A 24,132-nucleotide genomic window follows, 5' to 3' on the forward strand; every position below is an offset into this window, starting at 1 on the left:
AAAAAAGTAAGAGTAAATAGGTGGAACTTGAGGCGGTGCATGGTTCAATAAACGTTGGTTGTTATTCTTATTAATTACTCCCACGAGCTAACTTAAGGCCCCAGAAGCAGTAAGCTGAGGAAGGGGCGGCTGAACTTCTAAGTCAGCCTGGGTCTTTAAGCCGCTGTGTGCCTGGGCGAGTCCCGGAACCATGCTGAGTCTCCTTAGAGCTCCTCATAAATGAATGGATGAAATAATCCCCGCCAAAGTCCTTGGTGTCTCGAGAGGAGCAGGGGATCAGGAGAAAGAAGCAGAATCCCTGGCGGACGCCCCCCTCCTCTGCCTGCTTGTCGCTGCAAGTGACAGGCCCTGTTCGAGCCAACCCGGAAAAGCCAGAGCTTTTTCAGGTGAGCTCTTGTGATTGGCAGCCTGGGAGGCCGGGGAGGGCTCCGAGGGACGGCTGCCCCGCCCCCTCACGTCGGGCCGGTTGGCGCCATCCTGGGGGAGGTGGGCGGGCCCCAGGGTCCGCGGCGCTCATTGGGCGTGGGGGGGAAGCTCCCGGGACGGCCTGGGGCCCCGCCCCTAGCTTTGCAGCGACCAATGGGCGCGGCGCGTGGGCGGGGCGTCGGCGGTGGCTGGGTGGCTGAGGAGGCTGAGGTGGCTGAGGTGGCTGCTGAGGCTGAGGCGGCGGGCGCGGCCGGGATGGCGAAGAGCCCTGGAGAGAACGGGCCGCGCGCGCCCGCGGCCGGGGGCAGCCTTTCTGGGACCCGAGAAAGCCTGGCCCCGGGCCCCGACGCCGCAACCGCCGACGAGCTCAGCTCTCTCGGCTCCGACTCAGAGGCCAACGGCTTTGCCGAGCGCCGTATCGACAAGTTCGGCTTCATCGTGGGCTCGCAGGGCGCCGAGGGCGCGTGAGTAGCGCCGAGGCACTGGGCCGGGGGCTGGGGCAGAGCGCGGGACCCCACGGGGGTGGGGTCTCGATGGGAACAGAACTCCCTCAGGACGGACTGACATACTCCCAGCCCATCCAAGGACAGCCGATTCCTTCTCTCCCCCGCCCCACCCCCACTTCCCCCTCAGGCTGACTGACCCGAGAGCCCACTTCCGACCGGGGGACAGATAGGCCAACCCCACTTCCCCCCTGCCTCCACCATACAGACAGACCGACCGACCCACTCCCCAGGAAGAGCCGATAGTGCCCTCCTCCCAACTGTGGAACAGACACTTGTCCCCATAGCACTGCTGCCACACGGCCTTAGAGCTGATTGACTTTGCTACCTCTGACAGGCTCACAGATGGCTGCCCCTCCCGCAACAGACAGATATTCTCTATACCGCCCCCTTAAGACTCACGGACACCCTTGTATTATCACCCCTCTACCCCCACACCAGGGGGCACCTTAGACAGGCTTCAAAGGGACAGACTATCATGCCTCCACCCCACCCCAGGGCAGACTGACGCTTACCTCAAGACACACAGACCTCTGGATGGACTGTCATTGGTTATCAAAGGTACAAACAGTCCCACCCTGGGACAGACAGTCTGTTCCTCTCACAGAGGGGTCAGAGAGTGCTTCTCTCCCACCTCAGAGACAGATTTCTCCCTGTCACTTGCAACAGGTAGGCAGACACTCCCCCTTCTCAGTACCCACAGGGTGACAGTGACTCACCTCCAGGACAGACTATCTGCTGTCTCCCAGTATGCTATGGAAACATGCGCCTCCTCCCAAAACACTGAATGAGGAGGAGGGGGCCAGGCAGGGAGACAGCAGGATCCAAATCCTTCCCCCCAGAGCATGTAGGCACCCATCTGACAGGCAAAGAAATGTGAGGCAGTGGAGTAGCACTTTCCCTCCAAGCTGGGTAAACTGGGCAGCCACACTTGGTCCCTAAGAACCCCCTGAGTCCAGTCCTCACAGAGATCATATATATGCGCTAGTAGTCCCTTTAGGAAAGATGGACTGCAAACCTTACTCTCAACCCAGCTGTCCTGTCACATGAGACCAGTGTTCTGCACAGAACTGACCAGCCTCCCTAGCGATGTGCCTCCCCTTCAACAGAGTTAGGCCTACACAATCACCTGTGGGATCCCACAGCACTCAACCATAACCCTGCTCCAGAGGGTCCTTCCTCCCCTTCTCTGACCAGTTGTGACTGTCCAAGGGTCCTCCAGCCTCTCTTGTGACTTATGAAGTGTAAGAATCCCAGCCACACAGGCAGCCCCATCAAGGTCACTTCCAGGATTTTCCTCGGTCCCGAAGATTCGTATTTACCTTCTCCTCCTCTGGAGAAATGTAGATCCTTTGCTTAAGGAGAGTTCTCTTTCTCCTACTCACTGGATTTGTCTCCTTCAGCGTCTCCCCACTTGCTCAGAGCAGGCTAAACCTAGGCCAGTCCAGGACTCAGAGAGTACCTCTTATTCTGATCCCTCATCCCTACTCGATGCTTTGTCACAGTTCCCTAGGGATTAGCTTGTGAGAACCCAAAGTGGATTTAAGGTATATTTTTTAATTGAAGAGCAGTCATCAGGGACTAGGGCCCTGGGAGGGACAGTGTCTTAAGAAGTGAGAAAGGAGTTCGCAGTTGCATTTGTGGGTTCTTGGAACAGTGAGTTCAGATTTGCTGGTGAATTCTAGGAGATAAGAATTCCCACTACATGTTTATCAGACAGTTAACCAGATTTCAGGGTATAGAGCAGTGTGATATAGTGAGAAAAGGCCAGACTTAGGAAGAACTCACACTTGCTGGCTGTGTGATCCTTGGCAAGATTAAGAATCTCTGTTTATTCACAGTAAAGGGCAACACCTACTTCCAAGATTACTGTGGGGATTAAATGAGATTAGGTATGCGAAACTGCCTTGCATAGTGCCTGGTATGAGTAGTGGCCCCGAAAATGTTAGCTTCATTTCTTTTCTTTCTAAGGGTTTGAAAATCGAGGGCATACCTCTGGTATTTGCAGACAGAGAGCCCCAGTGGGAGCACCTCCCTTTGTCTGTAGTCCCCAACCAGGCTGCCAGACATCTGTCTTCTCTACCCCCCAACCACAAACCCCTAGGCTTTGCAGACACCCTCTGCATCATTGGTGTCTGGAGCTGAAGTGGGATCCCCATTTCCCTTTTCTTTCCATGCCTCACTTTCTTGACCCTGTTGGTCAACCTAAAAATCTCTGGTGTCTGAAAGCTTTGATGTTCGCTACTTAGTTTATATTGTGGTTCCAAAAAAGCCAAAAGTAAGTCCCTGCCCACAGCCATAGGAGGGGAAGTTTCAGGGTGACCGCCCTGAACCCAGTCTCGTGATTGACAGCTAGGAGTCCATGTGCTATCACAGAGAAGTGAAACATTAGCACTGATGGCTGCAGTAGAGATGGTGAGGACTCTGGCTCTAGATTGAAGGTCCATTTCAGCCATCCTGGGCCAAAGGTTATTCAAGACAGTTAGTTTTGGCAGTTGCTGGGGGCTGGAGAGATGGGGAAGAAAGCAGGTCAGAGGCTACCTGCTTGGGTGACTGTTCAGTGTCTGGCATGAGGAAACTGAAGCCCAGAGAGGAGAATATCTTGCTTAATGTCATACAGAAGGCTAAGCTTAGTCTAGCAGAATAAAGACTTAAACCCAGGGTTTCTGACTCCCAGGTCAGAACAGTTTCCACTGCCTTCATCATCTATTAATAAATATGGCCTATGGTCCCAGCAGAAAACCAGGTGCCAGACAGGTAGACAGAAAGTTCCTTGCAGGAACTTGCCTACCCTCACCTTTCGTGGCTTAGCTCAGCGTGTTTTACTCCTTCAGCAGTGTAAGAGGCTAACAAGGACAGCCTAGCAAGGGTAGGAGTGTATTGTCATTACCAGTTCATTAGACTGATCAACTTCAGGGCTGGAACCAGACTTTTCACCTTTTCTTCTCAGGCCTGCATCAAAGTAAGTCCTCACTTAATACTAACTTACTAAATGACATTTTCTGACAAGTCAGAAAGCTGAATATGACCTTAGAGATGGCCATCATCTTACAGATAGGTAAACTGAGACCTGAGAGAAGTGATTAAACTTACCACTTTAGCCTTTTAGGAGCAACGTCAGGAATTGAGCCCAGAACTCTTGATTCCCAGCCCTAGGCCCTTTCTACTTCTTCACCTTGTCTGTCTTTTGGGCCTGCTCTGCGGAGAACATTTGGTAGGACTGAGATGGTTGTTACCTGCTCTTGAGCAGTAGCCAGTAAGTGAGAAAGGCAAGAAAGCAGCCAGCCAGTGAAGGGCCCTGTAGGTGGCATGGGCACAGACAGCGGTGCTAGCAGCATTAATTCTTTTGGCTTGGCTGGGAAATGAGCTGGTTGTTGAAGTCCAGGAAAGATCAGAGGAGGAGAAAAGTGAGGGCTAGGAATCCAGCAGGGAAGGGTATGAGGAGTGATGTTACCATTCCTATCACTTTGGGGGTAGGAAGAGCAAACCTGTTTGAAGAGGTTCCCTTCCGTAGCATAGAGGAGTTAGTCAGGAAGGGAAAGAAGGATTTCGATTAGATACCAGGTCTCCTGGCCTGAAGGAGATGACCTGAGAGAGATGGGTCCCTGACCTCCCTCTCCTTTTCCCATGTAATTGCCAGGACTAGCCTCCTGAGGCTGGAGCTTCCCACTCAGCTTCATTCTGCTGAGTGCGACAGGCCACATGAGGTGAGGAGCTATGCTCTCTGGGATCCTGTGGGTGTTGGCTTCCTGTTAGGGGAAAGAGGGATCTGAGTTGAGCCCAGGGAGAAACATCTGGAATAGCAGTGTTGTCTTCTGCTGATACAGTTCCCTTGTCCCCTGGGCCCTCCATTACTCCTAGCCAACTACGGCAGTCCTATGACTTTGGACATCGTAGAACTGGCTTAATTGGCATCCCTATAGTTTGGTCTATGCCAGTTTTTGTTGGGGTAGGGCCAGGGCCCTCCTGGCAGGCCAGAGCCTGCCCTGCCTTCCCACCACCTTCTCCAGTTTATAAGCTCATAACATCCTCTTTTCTTGAACTATTATAGTTCCTAAGAGAGCATGAAGCTGGCAATGGAATGGTCCCTGGGTGGCCCATCTGGAAGGAGGCAGCTGAACATGTGTGGCCCTGGTCTGTGACTGTAGACCACAGGCCCTCCATTTTCTCTCCTCCTTCTCTTCCTACACCTTCAAAGGAAAATCCAGTTTGGTGGCCCAGGGGGTGTTCTAGAGCCTCAGACAAGACTTGACTTGGTGAAGAAGGGAGCCAGCTTACCAGCTGCTGCCCTGGGAAGGTGCCTGTCTGTCCGCCTGTTAGGAAATCCTAAGCTATGGGAAAGAGATAAGGTGGTGGGGCCTGCTTGATGTTTTGTCCTCCCAGCATCTGAGTCTGAAACAGGACCTCAAGAAGGTCAGTGAGGCCTGGCTGTGGTCCAGCCACCCAATCTGTTTACACTGGGGTGGAGGAAAGAAGGTACTCTCTGCTTCTTCCTCACAAGCTCTGGAGTCTGTGTGACATTGGATATGTTGCTTCACTTTTCTGAGCCTGTTTCTCACTATGAAATGGTTATGATGATAATGCTGACTTTGCAGGGTTATTGTGAGATTTAAATGAACTGATGTTTGAAAAGAGCCTGGCATGTAGTAGGTGACCAATGACTGACTGTTCTTCCTCCTCTTAAAGACTGGAGTAGCTAGTGGTCCTGTGTTTCATTTTCTCCCTTTCATTTCTCGATGTGATGATGAGTGTCAGTGAGGTCCATCCTCTGTGGGCAGGAGTGAACCCTAACCATTGGTGAACCTTCACTTTACTCTAAAAGGCGTGGTTACCCCCATTCTATAGTTGAGGACTCTGAAGTTTGGAGAAAAAAGTACTTGAGGTTTGCCAGCTAGTAAATGGCAGAACTGGGACTAGAACCTGTTTTTCAATGCTGAATCCAGTGACTAAGATTTGCTAAGGTAGGAACAGGAAGTGTGCCAGGTGCTCACCAGTCCCTGAGGCCTCCACACCCAGAACAGGAGTTAGCAAGAACCTGGCTACCTCCCTATCATACTGTGGAGGGCAAGGCAGGTCTCAGTACAGTTAAAGTCCGTGGACAGCCAAGTCAGAGAAGACTCAGTGAAGAAAGATTCTTGGGGAGGCCCTGGAAGCATGTCCAGATCAGGCCTGGTCTAGCCTTCACGTAGCCAGAGTCCACACTGCATTTCTCTTGATCCCAAAATACTGCATAATGGCTTTCAGACTTTAATATCCAGTCTCCCTTTTGGAAGAAGCATTTCTGTTTAGGTAAGGGAGGGATTTTGTTCTGTGTACAGGTGAGGAACCCAAGATGTAAAGAAGCCTTACAGTTAACAGTAGAACCACGTTAAGGAGAGAGAAATCCCAGATCTGATTCAGCCCATTGCTACTCCAGCTGTATAGCACTGTTTGTCCTCCAAGCCAACTGAACCTCTCAGCCAGGATCCATTACCCACCACACCAGAACCCTGCCATTATCTACCCATTGCCAATGCGTTAGTTGATCACTTTCTTTATCTTTCAGACACTACACCTGATGGAGAGGAGGCCTCCTTTAGCTGATTTGTCTGCCCCTGGCAAATATGCTGGTATTCTGGGCCCAGGGACCCTCCCTGGCAGGGAGATAACTGTCTTGGCTGCTCTACTGACAGAGCAACTGATGCTTCTGATGCTTCACCTGCTTAGAAGCCCTCCATCCAGGATTTCAGGGCAGCTGCCAACTTTAGATTTATTTCATCTTTCTCTCCCTTTTCCATCCCACCCTACCTTACTTCATTCCATGCCCCGTTCAGCTTCTCAGAGGTTGTCACAGTTTAGCTCTTTGCTGATTTTCAGGTATGGAAGTAGACAGCAGACTCAGGAGGCTGGGAAAGAAAGCCAAGGGTTACTTTTGCCAGTTTATCCATCTTAGCAGAAAGCTTATTTACCAGACACTTATTGAGCACCTACTCTGCCAGCCCCTGTGATTGGGACAAGGGATACAAAATCAAACAAGACATCTGTGTCTTGTTGCCCTCAGGGTTTCATAGATTTGTTGGAAAATAGAACCACACACAAATCATTATGATGTTAAGCAATAAAGGCTATAATTGAGGTATGTGGTTGCCTTGGAAATATATGTAAGAAGCAGCCAGCTCCACCTGTAGGAGCCCAGAAAAAAGAAGTGGCATTTGATCAAGGCCTCAGAAGGAGCAAGAAAAGGCATTTTATTGGATGGGAGGGAACCCATGTGCAAAGTCCTCCCAGAAGCCAGCTGTTTGAGAAATGTGGTATGCAGAGGTGATAAGTAGAGCAGGAGGCAGAATGATGATATAAAGCAAGGGTAGACTAGGAAAGTAGGTTGGGCAGACTGTGCCTAGCCTTGAATGTCAGACAGACCTGTGTTTCGTTGAGATCAGTCTGTTGCTGGAGTGGGAGATGGCATAAAGAGGAGCCAGACCACAAGCAATAAAACTAGTTGAGAGATTTTGGAATAGCCCAGAAGGGCTATAGAGAGGCCTAGAAGAGGTCTGAAGAGCTATGAAGAGGGCGTGGTGCCTGACTGACTATGTGGACTGACGGGGAGTTAAGAAGGCTTGAAACAGGCCAAAGCAGCGCTGGACTGTCACAGAACCCATGCTAGTGCCTTCCGGCTACAAGGAGAGAAGGCCAGTTGTGGCCTTCCTTTGAAGTAATAGGCCGCTGTTGACTCTGATTTGTCACAGCGCTGAGCTCTCCAAGGTGTCTGGCATGGCCGGCATGCCCAGGGTATATCAAGAGGTTCTTTGTTTTTCTCCAGTAGGACAGCGGGTTAGCTGGCCTGATTGGGAGGGTGTGGGGTGGGGTGAGTGGTATTGAGCTTTGTGGTCTCTGCCCAGTAAACATATTGGATGGCAGGGAAGGCTGTAGGGATAGAGGAGTAAGGTTTAAGGGCACGGAAAACCTACCTTAGGGTGGTATGCAGCTGGGGCTTTGGGCATACCATTAGCTGATCAAGACAGGCAGATGGTAGCTTGAGTCTTCTGTTTCTGGAGCTGGCGCCTGAGCTAGGACAGGTGGAAGCAAGTCCAGTATTTATGAGAAGGTGAACCCCCTCAGCACACAGGGGGACCACCAGCTGTTTCTCAGAGGTGAGATATTCTGACTGGAAATGTGGATTTAGGCTAGCAGTGGGAAAGGGTTCTGAACCAGGCATAGGGATGCCAGCTCCACCACTGACTTTTGTGGTGTGTGACTTAGGCATGTTCCCTCACCTGACCTTGGGGCTAACACTCCTGTTTTTCATCCAGCACTTACTATGTGTGCAGCCACGTGCTAGGCTAAGGAATACAGACCTGGTCCTGTCCAAACTTCAGTTTCCCCCAGATGTAAACTACGTCAGCTGGTCTGCTTCTAACATTCTGAGATTGACCTTGGAGCATATCAAAAGTGCTTTAAGAAGTTTTGTTTTATAAAGTATCACACAAGTGCAAGGGGTTGTCACAGCAGCCTATACAGGCCAATGCTTCCATTCCTCTTGTGAGAGTATTGCTCTCTGTGTTTAAGATTGGTGGCCCTCACGTCTTTAGGAGTATAATCAAATCAAAGGATCCTTTGATTTGTCCAGCTCTTTGGTCTTTTCATTCCCATTGCCTTACAGTCGTCCTTACAGGAACCATGGGAAGACAGTAGGGTAAGTTTTATTTTACCCTACTGGAAACCGAGGCTGAGCAAGTGATGGAACTGGGCCTGGAACCTAGGACTCCTCCTTCCCAATTTTTCATTTACCAAAGCCAGTGGCTCCTGTGTGCCCTCTCTTCCTCATCCCTGTCCCAGCATTACGAGTTCAGCTCAGCCCCAAATGTCTATACTTCTCATAGTAGGCTTCTCTAGTTGTTTTTGTTGCTGAGTTATTATGATGGATGGCACACTTTCTGTCCCAGTTCTCTACTCACAGCTCTTCCATGTACCCTAAGACAAGGAAGAAGCAGATGGGTAGTGAGGGGGCCTAGGAACAGAGGGTGGAGAACACTTGTTCTTCCTCAGTGCTCTCTGGGCCCTGGACTCTGTATGTCCAGAAGTGATCCTTCCCAGTCAGCCACTTTTGGGGAATGCTGCTGCTTTCCCTTCCTTCCCTGTCTTGGTTTCACAAAAGAGAACCTAAATTTAGGCCTGGGGGAGCCTGGGTTCAAGACACCAGCAGACCTGGCTTCAAGTACTGGCTCTGTCGCTTTCTAGCCACGTGACCTCTCTGAGTCTGTAAATGGGCCAGGTGGTGGCATTGGGAGAGGGGGTGTTATGAGGATTAAAGCAGGCAATGTTGGCAAAGCACCCAGCACAGTATCTGCCATAAAGTATGGGCTCCATGGTACATGGTGGCTTTTATAATTTGAGTGTCAATTATACTCTGAGGTTCACTTTAGGCCTTTGGCATAATGGTGAGAGAACAAGAGAGCATGGATGTGAAGATCCAGATTATCTCATGTGCTCTGCTGCCCACTCACCCTTAGTCCTTAGGGGTAAGGCAGGAACCAGTACCACTCAGCTTGTGGTCTGGAGCTTTCTGGCCTGCCAGGGCAGTTTGGGAATCCCCCCATCAGTTCCTCATTGAGTCATTTGGAACAGAGTCTTCAGGTGACCCTGACTCTGAAGGCCCTGATCTTCCTTCTTGGCCTGTGACAATAAAGCAGAAGTGAGAACAGAGGCGGGTCTCCTGAAAGATTCAATTCAAAGCATGCAACCATAGGGCTGCCTGGGACCTGTGCCCTCCTGGGTAGTGGTAGTCGTTTGGGGAAGGAGTCACAGTTTGCTTCATAATTACCACCACCATTCTGTGTTCTTTGTAGACTTTTCATCCTGGGCTTCCTGTCTTACCTCTGAGTGATCTGCCCCTATACTTCCAGCGTAGTCACATGGTAATGCCATTTTCATATAAGAGCCTGCATGGTGGAAGGAAGAAGCAGACTTTCACTGACATCACCTCATTTAATTCTGTGAGACTTAGTTATCATTGTAATCCCCATTTTTCAGAGGCAAACACGAAATCCCAGAAGGGTAAAATGAATTGTCAAGCATCACACAGTTTATGGCTCTGATTCTACTAAGCTCCAAGCTCCCTGGGATCAAGGTTCGTGCCCACCCAACCTGGTAGACAGCACTTAATGCTGGAGATGAGTGACAGAGTGGCAGCAGGGCAGGGCCTGAATTCACCTCCCAGAACTGTCCTCTGCTCACCCTAGACCTTGGATAGTTTACTGGCTTGCTGAAAACCTGAGTTTCTTCATCTGTAAAGGGGGTGATAATTAGAGAACCTATCTCCTGGGCCGTTGTCATGATTAAATAGAATAATGTAAGTTAAGTGCTGAGCACCATGTCTGGTGCATAGCAAGTGCCTGGTAAGTGTTATAACAGACATTCAGTTACGTTAATTGAATATTAGAATTATAATGTTGTAAAAGGCCATCATCAAACACATCTATCCTCAGCCCTGTGCTGGACTTCAAGGAAGATCTAGAGCTGGTATCAGGTCAGAGAGGAAGAGCCCTTTATCAAGCATTGTGTGTGCTTTACCCATCTGATCCTTTTTTTTTTTTTTTAGGTGAGGCAACCCTTGGTTGACCTCACAGATTACAAGGACCTCAGCAGTTTAAAATCCCTTATTTTTTATTTTTACGCCTATAGCATTTGTTCTTCCTAGGTGGTCTCCCATCCAAGTACTAACCGGGCCCGACACTGCTTAGCTTCCGAGGTCAGACGGGATTGGGCTTGTTCAGAGTGGCATGGCTATAGACTTATCCACCTGATCTTAAGGTAGAGGACAGAATTCCCATATCCCTGAAGAGAAAATTGAAAGTCAGAGTACCTGAATCAGGGTCACAAAGCTAATGAATTAGGCAACACACATTTATTGAGCACCAGCTAGGTTCCAGGCTCTGTTCTAGGGCCAGGACACTGCAGAGAATGAGACAGGCAGAACCTCTGCCCTCCAGGAATGACCTTGTGGAATGCTGCCTCAGCAGAACAGACAGTCAGATAGAGAAGCCTTACTGGCTCCACTGAACTGCTCACATTCCCCAAACAAGTCAGGCTCTTTTCTGTTAACTTATGCTTACTCATACTGGGTCTTTCGCCTGACGTGCCCTTTCTCCTTCCTTACCCTGACAACTTCTATCACCCTTCAAGGACCATCTCGAAAGTCAGCTCCCCTTTAAAGCTTTCCCTAAATCCCCCCCACCCCCACCCTAGGGGCTTCTTGCAGTCTCCTAGAACCTTCTACATGTTTTTGTGATAGCATTTCTATGTATGCTAGTTATTTACTTACCCTTCTGTCTCGCCAGATTGACCTCTTCAAGGACAGGGGCTGTATATTTTCATTTTTGTAGATTCGGAGCCTGGAACACAGACTCTAGAGAGATGTGTATGGAATATAATGAGGTGCTGATTGTGTTCTGTCCCTGGAGTAGTTAGAAAAGGCTTTGTAGAGATGAGGGTGAGTTCTGAATGAGGCCTGAGAAGATGAGTGGGACTGAGTAAGAGTGGGGGTAGGAATGAGGGGGGGCAGTGCAGAAAGAGGGCCTCCTAGAGAAAGGGCTAGGGGGAAAAGAGGGCTGTTCAGAGGGAATAGGAGGGCCTGAGGTTTCTGTTGGACAAGGAGGGCAGTAAGGAGCCTTGAAGGAGTCTGGGCGGAAGTGGGACCTTATGTAAGCAATGAGTCAAGATTAATTTGGTAAGATGTATCAATAAGATCTAGCAATTTGGTAAGGATGCATGAGGGGACCATATATGAGTCAGGGCGGCCGTGGGTGCCCACAGTGAGATTGTGATCTGAGGACCCAGTTGCTGGCAGGGGAATTTCAAGCCTTACTTTTCCTGGTAGGGGTTGGGGCTTAAGGAAGGGATGTGTTCTGTTTAGAATAGCCTTTGTACCTTTTTGCAGTTGTCAGGAAGAATTGCCCTGGGGGTTTCTGCTGTGGTTGGTGCCTTTCCCTAACGGAGTGGGAGTGGGGGAGGAGGGATTCCTTGCTTTCTGGAGCCAGCAAGACTCGTGCCTGAAGGAATCATTTCTTCCCTCTAAATTGCAGGGGTGGAGCTGAGCTGAGTGGAGAGCTGGGCAGAGGCCCAGGGCACTGGGGCCAGTGAAGGGTGGAGAGAACCTGTTTACCATTGTGCACTGACCCAGGGCTGGAAGGAGCAAAGCCAGGAATTCCTTATGGGAAAAGGAGGCAGGCCCAGAACTAGCTTGCATTGGGTGTGGGGGAGAGTGAAGTAAACAGTCTCTTTTATCCAGACTGGGAGTCTAGATATTGGCCCTACCTTCAAGCCAGAGGCTGCCAGGCCTTTACAGACCATTTTCTTTTTCCACACTGACTCACAGTGTGACCTTGGGCAGATCGCTTATCCTCTGTGCTACAGGCCTCCCTGGCTGTTGGGATTGGGGGGAGGGGCGGGCGGGTGGTGGTGGTAGACTCACTGGGTGATCTCACAGGTCTCCCAGCCTTGACTTTTGGCAATTTGCACACCACCAACCCACCATCTCTTGCATTCCAGTTTCCTATCATTGGTTATAATGGAGCTGGCATAAAAGCTATTTATACTTTTAGTCATTACCACCTCTTAGGTTAATGAACTCCAGAAGTTGTTACCCAGTGTGCAAAGTAGGTCAGCTTTTTATTTATCCTCACTTCTTTTTCCTGCTCTAAGCTCCCCCACCCTGTTGTTCCTGGATCTGTGATTGGCCATGTTCTCTCTACACATCCACTTCCCAATTTTCCACATTTTCATGTTGTTCACTTCTACCCTTAGCACAGAGGGAGGTAGTTCTCTATTGGGTGGTGAAGAAGAGGGAAGGGAAAGTGACAGGTATTGAGGTGGTGTTACATATGGCGCACTTTCTCTTTATTGCATAGTTTAGTGCTCAAGTGGCATTTTCCACTTCCAGGCCGTGTAAACTTGGGCAGATTACTCACCCATGTTGAGCTTTAGTTTTCTTGTCTATTAAATGGCGATAACAAAGCTACCTCTTTGGAGAATTGTGTGCCTATGTAGAGCATGGCAGGCTAGTATATGGCCAGTGCTAGAAATGTGTCAACTCCTATTGCCTCCTGTGATCTTAACTCCTGCCCTCCAAGGAGGCGGCCTATCCTTCATAGAACAGGTGGGGATCTAGAGGCTCAGAGAGTGGAACAGCCTGCCCCTTTCACATAAACATAAAGTGGACTCCACACTTTTCTTTTTAGGCGAGGCAACCCTTGGTTGACCTCACAGATTGCAAGGACCTTGTCAGCTTATGACCATTTATTTATTTATTTATTTATTTATTTATTTATTTATTTTTATGCTTACAGCACCTGGTCTTCCTAGATGGTCTCCTATCCAAGTACTAACCAGGCCCCACCCTGCTTAGCTTCCAAGATCAGGCGGGATCGGGCTTGTTCAGGGTAGCATGGCCGTAGACACAACCATAAAGTGGTAGGGCTGAGATCAGAATCCAGGAGTTGCAGTCTGTGGGTCGTTGAGTAAATTACTTAATCTCTTGGGGCCTCAGTTGCTTCATGGGTAAAATAAGGATAATCCTGTCCTGCCACATGTGTATGTGGCTGTGTATAAGAACCGGTCAGATGAGAAAATGGGTGTGAAAGTGTGAGATAAGCTGCAAATACCATTTGCTGGCCACCCACCAGTCTGGGCCCTTATATACATTTATTCCTCATTGCGGTCCAATCAAATGTGAGATGTTTGTTATGGTCCAACTTAAAGATGTTGAGACTTAAGCAGGGCAAGTATTTTGCCCATGGCCTCCCAGGTGGAGGATCTGGAATGGAAACCTAGGTTGGTAGACTTTGAGTTCCCCGCCTGTTCCCTGTCCCCCATAAACCATCTGACCTTCCTAGTCATTGAGATCAGGAGGATCTATCTTTCCATCTATGACTGTGGGCTTTCTGTTGTGGCTGTGTTTTTCTTTCTTCGGACTGGTTTGAAGAGTGAAACTTGGAAGAATGGCTTAGACTGGTTCCTTGGGACCAAGATTTATCTTCTATCATCGCATAAAGGGGATGTGGGGTCAGGGACCATACCTGACTGAGTCTGCCAACCAGAGGGACTGAGGTGTGCTTGGGCAGAAAGCAGATAGCTAGAAGGACAGGGAGGTGAGAGCCCAAACCTGTGTTCTCAGTAGCCTTGGGAAATGGTTTTGGCCCTTGAGCTTTTGGAAGCCCCCAGTTTCTGGGTTTGAGGAGAAAGCTGGGGAATTGGGAGTCTACAGAGCATGTAGTGGGCCATGGCATGACATAACACAGCTAAGCCTAGCTCAGCCTAAAAGTCAGACAGAATTTGGAATCAGGGGCTCCCTGCCTGCCCACCTTTGTCTCCTCTGTGCTACTGTTCTTCTGGAGGGTATAGCTGGTACATTGCCCATGCTTGCTGTCTCCAACCGAGGTTGTGCTTGCAAGCTGTGCTCATTCAGCATATTGGCCTTCTCAAGCATTGCTGGGTGTGAGCAGATCACTCACCAGGATAGCCAGAACCCTGGAGGAGGGGATTAGACTGTCTCTAGGAGTTTGGGGGCCAGAGATAGAGCCCCATGGCAGCATCTTTAGAAGGGTCTTGATTTCCCCACAGCCTTCCCAGGGGAGTCAGAAGCAATGCTTAAGTCACTGTGGCAGAGGGTAATTCCTAGTACTGCCGCCATTTATTAGCTTTGTGACTTTGCCTAAGTCACACAACCTCTTTGACTGGGTCATTTCTCATGGGCCAAATGGAAATAGTAATTAATCTATGAAGGACCCACCTCACTGAGCTTTTAGAGACATAAATAAAGTCACTATATGCAGCAATGGCTTGTACCTCTCAGTGCAATGCGGATGTAAGTAATGATGTCATGGTGAAAACTAGGCAAGGACATGTTGAACACCTGTGAGATACGTGGTGAGAGTTATAGAATTTTAAGACCCAGTCCAGTAGGGAGAGACAGTGCTAAGCAATATGAGCAAATTGCAGACTTCATGTCTTGATTCATTAATGAATTAGTGCTAAAATTAATTTCAGGAGATCGTGATGAGCATTTAAAAAAAGAAATTGAGTAGAATAATATAAAATTGAACTGAAAATATATGAGTACATGTAAGAGTAAATTGTTTCATAAAATATATTTCAGTTATATATGTATATATGTGTATATAAAATCTCAGTATAAAATGTATTTCTTACTGTATCTTAATAACTTTGAGAAATGATATTCTAAGTCAGGATGAAGGTCTTCAGGTTCAAAGACGGTTAATGAGATCTCAGCAGGTTTTGGGGCTGAGGGCTTGACCTGTAGGGTGTAGTGCAAGCGTCTGGAGCAAGGGCTGTGGAGTCATGCAGGCCTGCGTTCGAGTCCCAGCTCTGTCACTTACTACTACATGACCTTGAATGAGGCGCTTAATCTCATTAAGTCTTGGATTCTACTTCTGTAAAATAGAGAGAATGATATTATGTTAGCGTTATTATGATGTGTACATGAATTATTGTATATAAAACATTTAGAAAGAAATTGGCAAATAGTAAATAATGTACAAATGGTAACTACTATTTCTGCTGTTATCGTTGAAGTCGTGGTTTTTATTATTGTATTGTGCCCTGAAAGGGTTACTGTGACTTGGAGAGGGAAGAAGAAAGAGTATTGCAGGTAGGTATGAGCAAGTGACAAGGGATGAATAAGCATGTGTATACCTAGTATTAGACTGGTCTGACTGAGAATTGTGTAGCCTTAAAAGGGAGTGTTAAGATTATAGGAAGAAAGTACCAGGATAATTTTGACATTACATGGGGAAGAAGGTTTTAACAGGTTGAAACCAACAATGGGGTGGCTTCACCTGGAGATAATGAGGCCACATCCCTGGAGGCATTCCAGCAGAGGCTGGCCACTGGAGACAATTCTCACTAAGTTCTTTTGGTTGCAGAGAATCTCTCAGGCCACCTTAAGGGAAGGGTTTTGTGAAAGGGTGAGTGAAGCTCTCAGACCTGAAGTATCCCCCATAGGCCATTTGGCCTCTTAAACTGGCTACCTGGTTAGCTTCCCTGTCACTAGAAACTGGCTCATGCTCTCTCCTTCTACTGTCAGAAAGACGCTACCTCAGGGCCTCTACACTATCATGCTGTTTGTAGGGACACCCTGACCTCAACTTCATCTCATGGCTCCTTTCTGGGCATCCTTTGTGTGTCAATTCACAATGCAGGCCATCCAGTCATATAGGGAAACTGAGGCTCAGAGAGGGCAAGGCACTTGCCTTTTGTAGAAGGGGTTCCTATGTTAGCATCCTTTATCAGATGCCTTCTGAGGTCCTAACTGACTAGCCTGAAGGATACATGAGCCTTCTGAATTTTAAAAAGTGGATAACATATAACTCTTCAGGAGCATATCCTGTGCATAAAAAGAAGTCTATCCACATGAGAGCACATGAGGTGCTGAGTGCTAGGTACAACTAGACCTCCATTGTCGTCTTTGTCACCATCTCCAGGTGGGTTAAACTCCTCTGCTTTTGGAGGAGAAACCATTCAAATGACATATTTCTTCAAAATTTTCCCAGTTTAAGCCTTTAAAAATCAAAATAGGGATATGGTTCCATAGTGCAGTGGTAAGCACATCTGCTTTACATGCAGAAGGTCCTGAGTTCATACCCCAGTGGAGCTAGAGTCTGTGGTCTAGTGCCATGCCACCCTGAACAAATCTGATGTCTGATCTTGGAAGCTAAGCAGGGTTGAGCCTGGTTAGTACTTGAATGGGAGACCACCTAGGAAGACTAGGTGCTGCAGGTATATAAAAAAAAAAGTCATTAAAAATCAAAATGGAATCTTTCAATTGACATGTTGCATTTAAAGTGGTAGGTATTTTGCATGTGTCTGAAAAGATCTTACCACATTGATGGTGTAGCTTAAAATCAGTAGTATCTTAGAATCTAGGAAATATGATCGTTTGTTTTGTACCCAATTGAAATTCCGGTTTGAGGTTCGATGTTGGGGCTTTGAAACTGCCAAAGCTGTTATCTGGCATCAGCTTAAAAAAAAAAAAAAGAAAAAGAAAAAAACCCCCACTGAACAGGAACGTGTTCCCCTGTGTATGTGCATTTGGGAGAATGGGTATCTCTGAGGCCCTGCAATCAGATCTTATCAACAAAGGTTTGACGTTTGAGGTGTCAAATAGTGTCAGATGGGCATGTGTTTAATCACATGTGTTTGTTTAATCTTTGGAAACTGGTAATCTCAGGTGAAAGCCTTACCCTCTATGAGCCTTAGTTTTCTCATCTGCTTCATGGGGAGATTGGATCAGATATCCACATCCATAAATGCCAGAACTTCCTGTTGACTCAGTGTGGGTACTCCCTTTCATTTAGTTAACTAGAAGTCTCATCCCCTAACTTGTATAGTCGAGTGCTTTGTAGGTGGTGGAAGGCAACATGGCCTGTGATTTGTGGTTCTTTGGTTTCTCTGGATGTTTGGAGGTTGCCTGGAGACACATGTCCTTTTGTAAATTACCTGATCTAAAGGTGTGGTCCCTACTTTTTTCCTCTCAAGGAGGGTAAGGGAGTGTCCTCATGCCTTAGTTTTGTCTCTAGGTAGTGAAAGGGTCAGAAGTTTAAGACCAGTGTCAGTGTGTGTGTGTTGGGGGGGGGGGGGCAGTTTGCCCCAGGCTGTTATCCCTCAGCTGTTCAGTTCTGAGGCTGCTCTCAGGCTTGTGTACTTCCCCCAGAAAAATTGCACTGAAGAAGAGGACCTGCCCTTTTGTGTCTCAGAGGCCTCTGCTCTGCCAGGGCCCCTCCCTCTGCTCTTCCAACCATTAAAAGTCATAGCAGTGCATTTCCTTCCGGCATAGAGAATCAGAATTGTGGTCTGGGCCAAGCCGTAACCCCACAATGTCCTGTTCCTGAGAGCCTCCTCCCAGCTGCCTCAGTGCCTTCGACTCTGCACTCCTTTCTGGGAGGTCAGGCAGCGTTGAATGCAGGCTCTTGGCTAGGATCTGACTTGGATTTGAGGCTGGGTTTTTCCACTGATTTGCTGTTTGACTCTGAACAAGATAACCTCTGGATATCTTACCTCTCAATACTGTCAAGCACTTTTTTAAATGGGGAGGGGGGGAGAACCCCATAACCACAAAAAAAGAAATTGAAAAGATCCATAATCTACTACTTTAAAAATAACTTAAAAAAATAATAACTTTAAGAAGAGTGTGTTTGTAGAGAGGTGTCAAATAGTCAAATAGTGTCAAATGGGCATGTGTTATTTTACCAATATCGCTTTAGACTAAATAGGAAAGCATATGCAGATATCCAGCCTACAAATGATAGTCTCCTCCTCTTTGTCCCTCAGGTGAACTCATGAATTCCCAGGGACTCATTCCGTAGAGAAAGCCCACTCACATGAAGTGTCTGCTGGCAAAGCCAGGGATTCCTGCCCCAACATGCCTCAGCTGTTTTGGTCCCCATCTACCTGCCTGGGGAGGTGGGTCTCCATGCTGAGGTGTTTCCCCTGCCAGCTCTAGTGGGCATTCAGTGTTAGTAGAATGTTAATGCCATGAAGGCCAGGACTTTGCTCTCGTCCTCACAGCCTGCCCAGAGACCCTGGCCCTAGAGCAATGCTGACACAGCTGTGATAGCTGCTTAGTTAGTAGATATACAAATACAAGTGGTATGTGATGAGACTTTGATGTATGTGTAGGATTGTGATAGGTAGAGACAACTTAGAGGGTGTTCCAGCAAGGGGACTGGCATGAGCAAGGTTTGAAAGATGGGAAAGGTCCAGGATGTAATTGGGGAAACTATGAGTAACTAGTTTTGCTGGAGTGCAGAGGTGAGCATGTTATTTCTGTACCTGTTTGACTAGTTTTTTGGTCCAACTTTGCACCTTACACGTAGGCCTTCTGAAGAGGTTTATTTATCAAGACAGATCCAAGACAGGAATGCTTTGCTTTGGTGCACAGATGCAGGCACTCAGGCCTCTGCTTCAGGGAAGCACAGTGACCCTTGACCCCTTGACAAATTGGAGGAGTGGGCACTTGAACTTGGTGTCACTCTGGCATATGCCTTTCAGGGTGGAGTCAGAGTTCTTCTCCTCTGTGTTAGGGTGTTCATGAGTTAGCAGCCCCAAAGGAAATGGCAGGGATGGCGGGCAGGGGGAAGAAAGGCGGCCTGACCAGACTGGTGGCTGAGGCCTAAGCCAGGGCCTTTGCGTCTCTTGGCACCTCTAATGGGCCCTGCCCTCTGCTCCACAGGCTGGAGGAAGTCCCCCTGGAGGTGCTGAGGCAGAGGGAGTCCAAGTGGCTGGACATGCTCAACAACTGGGACAAGTGGATGGCCAAGAAGCATAAAAAGGTGAGGGGGCTGATCGTGGGCCTTGGGCTGGGAGTTGGTTGCCTGGGGCGGAAGAGAAAGACTGAGGAACTACATCAGCTTGGAGGAGCAAGGGCTTCTCCAGCTGCCAGTTGCCTTAGGTGTGGCCCATCTACCCGCTCTGAAATGAGAATAGAAGCTGTTGGGAGGGCAGGGCCCAGCCTTCACTTGATCCTCCCATATAACTTCAGACTTGTTCAGACTTTGTCCTGAGTCCTGCTCTTAGCCTAAAGCCTTTGTAGGCAGCTTTCCTTCACCCCTCCTGGCAGAAGTCCTTATTGCCACTTACCACCTATCAGGGAGGACTTTATAATTCTAATAATAGCTGACATGTGTTGAACACTTGTCGTATACCTAAAACACCCCAATGAGGTTGGTAGTAATAGTGTCCCCATTTTATGGATGACCTGCAGAATCAAAATTTGAACCCAGGTGTCTAATATTAATGCCTGTACTCTTCACTATCACAATAAGGGGACTCCTTCATCTTCTAAATTAATTTGATCAGTTTCCTCTCCTGACCAAAGCATAAAGAAAGAAAAGTAACCTCACAATTTAATAGTCTTATAAAAATGAAAACACCCAGCGGGCCTTTTCTAGTCGGTCTATTGCTTAAGTCCACTGCCCCTGAGGAATGTCCTTGCCCACCATTCTTATTGTATATGTTGATGCCCTTGGCCACCTCGGCAGGGTCTAGTTACTCCTTGGCCTAGTGGGAGCCAGCCCAGGCCCTTACAACTGGGGTCTCGCTACACAAGTTCCCAGGGCAGAGAGCAAACCCTCTGGCTCACTGTCATCAGCTGACATGCCGGTGTGGTCCAGGGTGGCACAGCTGGCTACAGGGTCTAGAAGAGCGCTCAGAATCAAAGGTCAGGTATGGGCTTGGGCCCAGCCCCACCGCCTTTCTCTCTTCATGCCAGTGGCTAGCTGTGGAACTTTGGGTGAGTCACTTCACCCTTACAGCCTCAGTTTCCCAGGTTAAGTGGGAATGACAGTCCTCTTGCAACGGCCCTATGAGGTGGTGACTATAACGCCCTGGGCCCATGGGAAGAAAAGTGCTTCTAAGCCTAGGCTTTTTCTTGCTGTTTGTTGTGGGTTTAGGGGCACTCATTTTTTTGCTTATTAGAAAGCTCTTAATCTTTTTTTTTTTTTGAAATCTTTTTTTAAAGGCAGCTGTTCCTCAACTGCCTCCTGTCTGACTCTGGGTCTGTTTTCTTGCTTCCTCACCGCTCAGGGTCTTACCCTGAGCTTCAGCTCTCTCTCTCTCTCTCTACTGTCTGTTGTGGTGACTGGTGGCTCTGGCCTTGCCACAGCCTCCCTTGCAAATGGGAATTCCAGAGGGAGCCTTGCAGAGCTCCTCTTAGCAGAGCAGCCACTACCACTTCCTCTTTCCCTTTGCTTCCTTGGCACTGTGGTTAGAGGCTGAGGTCTACCCTGCTTAGCAGAGGCCACTACACAAGGCTTCACCCCACCCTACCCAGAGCCCTAGCCCTCTGTTCTATTTCTGCCACCTCAGCTGTGGCCACACTGGGAGCTTTTCCTGCCTGGCTGTGCAGGCTTGGGCTCTCCCTATGGTGAGGAAGTCATGGCACAGGAAGGACAATACCTGTTTCAGGAAGTTTGTCCAGACCCACCACTTCTCCTGGACTCATCCTGAATCCCCAGGAGGCGGGCCCAGCCCTGTGGCTGGAACACTGTCTTCCCACATAAGGCTCTGCTCAAGCTGTGGCCTGGCCAGAGTTCAGCAAGCAGGGTGTCGCCTCACTCGACAGTCACAGAGACCTCTTTTCCCAGGGCATTTCTTCAGAGAATGGTAAGCCCTTGTGCCTTTTGTTTGCCTGAGCACTTTCTCTTGCTTTATCCTTACTGATCCCTACCACTTCCTCCTCCCTAAAGCAGGCAGGTGGAGATTGCCTTCATTAGCACCTCTGTGCTGAGGAGGATTCCAGAGGCCATACAGGAAAGGCTAGTGGAACTCCTGGATCTCCCTCCCCAGCCTTGGGTCTGAGTGGGGATAGGGCCTCTTTGAGAACCTCAGTGCACTGAAGGTATTCTTGGGCTCCCCTGGGTAGGCCAAGTGTGCCAGGGGGCAGTGATATAGGGGCTGGCTCTGCTGAGCTTGGCTCTGGGGAAAGCCTAAAGGGTCTGTGACTCGGTCATACTGTATCCCTTGCCAAAACCTGTCCAAACCAAGAGGTTTCCTTAAGGAGACCCTTGTCCCACAGCAGCAGGAAACTGTTCCCAGAGTCTGGGGGAAGTTCCCTCTGCCCTTTTTCTCTCCTTCACTTTGTAGGCAGTCCCAGAAGCTTAAGTTTGGCTCCTGTCACCACTCTGCTCTTCCCCCACTGCCTTCAGCCTGTCTGCCTGTCTCCTTCCTGGTTCTTGACTCTCTCTGACCCTTGGAAAGTTTTCTCTTGTTCGTGTTGGTCATCAGGAAGGCCAGGCTTTTTGTGTTCCCTCCTCTGAGAATTTGTAACGAGACTGTTTGACGGGGGTTTCCAGGTGAAGGGAAGTTAGGTATGAGCCCAAAGCCCCAGGGCTTCTGTGTCAGGCATCCTCCAGCAATAGAGGGATGGAAAGGAAGCCATCATTTATTGACGATAGACTGCTAGGCATGGTTTTGTCCCCATTCTAACAGAATCCTGGGTATTATCCTTCTTATCTTACTATTAATGATAAGTGATTAGATCAAGGTAAGTACTGTTTTCAAACCCACACCTTGGTGCTCTTCCCACGGCCCTGATCTCCCATCTGTTTCATTCCAGGCCAGGCTGTTTAGTGCAGGGGTTGAGGGGAGTGTCAATCACCCCACCCCCATTCTTTAGCAGTGGCACCTCTCTACCTTTGCCCTTACTCTTGATCCTTGGCCTTGAGGTCAAGGAGAACGATCCGGGCAGCTGCCTCAGAGCCTCATTCAGCCCCAAGCCCAGAGAGAGCTTGCCTCCCTGCCTGTCTCCAAGAGGCTAGGGGAGTGGAAAGCTTCATGGGGCCTGATCCCTCCAGCTCATGTGGTGTAGCTAGGAGATAGTGGGGTCCTCTATGGTGTAGTCATCTCCAATGGTGTGACCCTAATATTTTTGCCACACTTTGCCTCATTTTACCGATTTGTAAAAGACATGATGGTTTTTCAGGCTGGGTTTTGGCAGTGGAAGCCTTTTTCTAATAAAAATTGCTGGCATATAAATTGAGCACTAGCTCTGGGTCATGAGCATTTTCAGACACTTCCTCTCTCACCTATACTAGTCTGCGAGTGGTGGGAAAGACCTGTGCCATTTTAGCATCTAGGCCAGCTGCCTCTGCTCCTGGCTGGTGATCATGGGAGCTCAGGGTCAGGGAGAGCAGAAGAGAAGGCGTTCTTGACCAAAACAAAGAGGGAGCCATTGTAATCAGCTCCCATCTTCCTTCTGAGTAGTGCTGAGATCTCTCTTCTCTAGGCTGGCTGTGTCCTGCTATGTGGCTGCTTAAACAAACATCCCCTTGAGAGTGCCAGCTACATTCTGTAGCTGTGCCTTGCCCCATGCAGATCCCTCCCTGGTGACATCCCATGAGGCTCCTCCAATTTGTATGGTTCGATTTTGATTTAGAAAATGGTGATAGGGATTCATAATTTTGTGGTAGACCTTAGGAATACCTTTGTTGTCACTGGACCGGGGGATGTGGGGACTCTGCCATCACCTGGTGGCAGCATATATAATTGCAGTCACACCCTCAATCATAGGATCTGTATTGTAGCAACAGTAGGAAAGTCTTCTTTTCTCCCCTTTTCTGGTCTTGATAATGTGCTCACCGAAGGCCTGCCAAGTACCAGCAGAGTGGCTGGGCTGGCATGCAGCCTCTGGAGGAGTGCCCAGGTGGATGCATTGGCACAGCCTTCCTTTTAACTTTCAGATTCGTCTGCGGTGTCAGAAGGGCATCCCACCTTCTCTGCGGGGCCGTGCTTGGCAGTATCTGTCAGGAGGCAAGGTGAAGCTACAGCAGAACCCTGGAAAGTTTGACGTGAGTTGTCCTTCCTTGATTCTGCCTTTTCTTCCACATCTCTTGTCGTCCTCCCAAAGACATTGATCATTTGTGAGCTCACCTGGACCTCAGCAGTATGAACAATGCATAGAGCCACCCATCAAGTACCCAACTGCTCATTTCAGCTCTTTCTCTTGACAGCCATTCCGATTTGCTTTCTTGGACTCTTGTTCATCAGGAGGGAACACTCAGACCACTTCCCTGACTGCCTTGGGCCCTGTGCTCAGGGTCTTTAGGGGCCTGCCCAGTAGGGCCACAGAACCCTTAATACTTCCTGGCCTCCCATCGTCTTACTTTTTTTCCTACATTATCTAAGCTGGCCAGACACGGTTCACCTGTGTTTCTTGTAGGGTTATCACCCCTGGGTATGGTAGAGCCAAACTTGTACTTTAGGGTTCAGAAGCCAGTTAGTAGTCAGAGAGGGTGCCCTCTGCAACTGTGCCTTTTCCCAACCCTACCCATTGTCTTCTGCCCCATGGCTGCCAGGATAAGAACACCCCCTCCATTCATGGGGCTTCTTGGGACACAACTGGGCTCTTCTAGCCTGCTGCCTCAGGAACTGTGAGAGGCAGTTGGCTTCCCTTGGGTTGCCCCAGCTTACCTGCCAGAACTGACTACAGGCATTGGGGTTTCTCCCACGGTCTTGAGACTGGTGACAAAAAGACAGTGAGAGAGCTGTGAGCCACCAGCTCTTTGTTGACATACTTTGACATACTTCATGCTTCAGTGAATACTCCTGTCCCGCCAAACCTGTTCTCAGAGAAGGGTGGATGAGTCAGGGAAGCCTAGAGTTTCTGCTATTGACCTGGAGAGAGTGAGAGCTGTTTGCTGGCAGCACTTGGCAT

General features: G+C 48.9%; 1 protein-coding gene, 1 long non-coding RNA gene and 2 pseudogenes across 4 annotated transcripts in view; 1 reads left to right on the forward strand and 3 right to left on the reverse strand.

The window, feature by feature from the left end:
* Window positions 1–625: 625 nt before the first annotated feature.
* The window catches only part of TBC1D10A (TBC1 domain family member 10A), a 30,472-nt gene continuing 6,965 nt past the window's right edge, over window positions 626–24,132 (forward strand). Inside the window, exons 1-3 of the mRNA XM_016135586.2 lie at window positions 626–890; window positions 19,153–19,252; window positions 23,159–23,266. Coding sequence (XP_015991072.1) covers window positions 682–890; window positions 19,153–19,252; window positions 23,159–23,266 — 417 coding nt within the window. The 5' untranslated portion in view covers window positions 626–681. The remainder of the gene's footprint in view (window positions 891–19,152; window positions 19,253–23,158; window positions 23,267–24,132) is intronic.
* On the reverse strand, window positions 4,853–11,542 carry LOC118602794. 3 transcript variants are annotated; one of them, XR_004950782.1, is made up of 5 exons: window positions 11,230–11,542; window positions 10,708–10,742; window positions 9,783–9,847; window positions 7,877–7,975; window positions 4,853–6,814 (listed from the first exon to the last, which is right to left on the reverse strand). It is a non-coding gene; the product is annotated as an uncharacterized LOC118602794 (long non-coding RNA). The 3 variants fall into 3 exon arrangements; XR_004950783.1 differs by lacking the exon at window positions 10,708–10,742; XR_004950781.1 differs by lacking the exons at window positions 10,708–10,742; window positions 11,230–11,542 and having other exon boundaries at window positions 9,783–9,955.
* On the reverse strand, window positions 10,581–10,699 carry LOC118603606 (annotated as a pseudogene).
* Window positions 13,244–13,362, reverse strand: LOC118603397 (annotated as a pseudogene).

Source organism: Rousettus aegyptiacus, unplaced genomic scaffold, assembly GCF_014176215.1.
Source record: "Rousettus aegyptiacus isolate mRouAeg1 unplaced genomic scaffold, mRouAeg1.p scaffold_m13_p_5, whole genome shotgun sequence".
Lineage (NCBI taxonomy): Eukaryota > Metazoa > Chordata > Mammalia > Chiroptera > Pteropodidae > Rousettus > Rousettus aegyptiacus.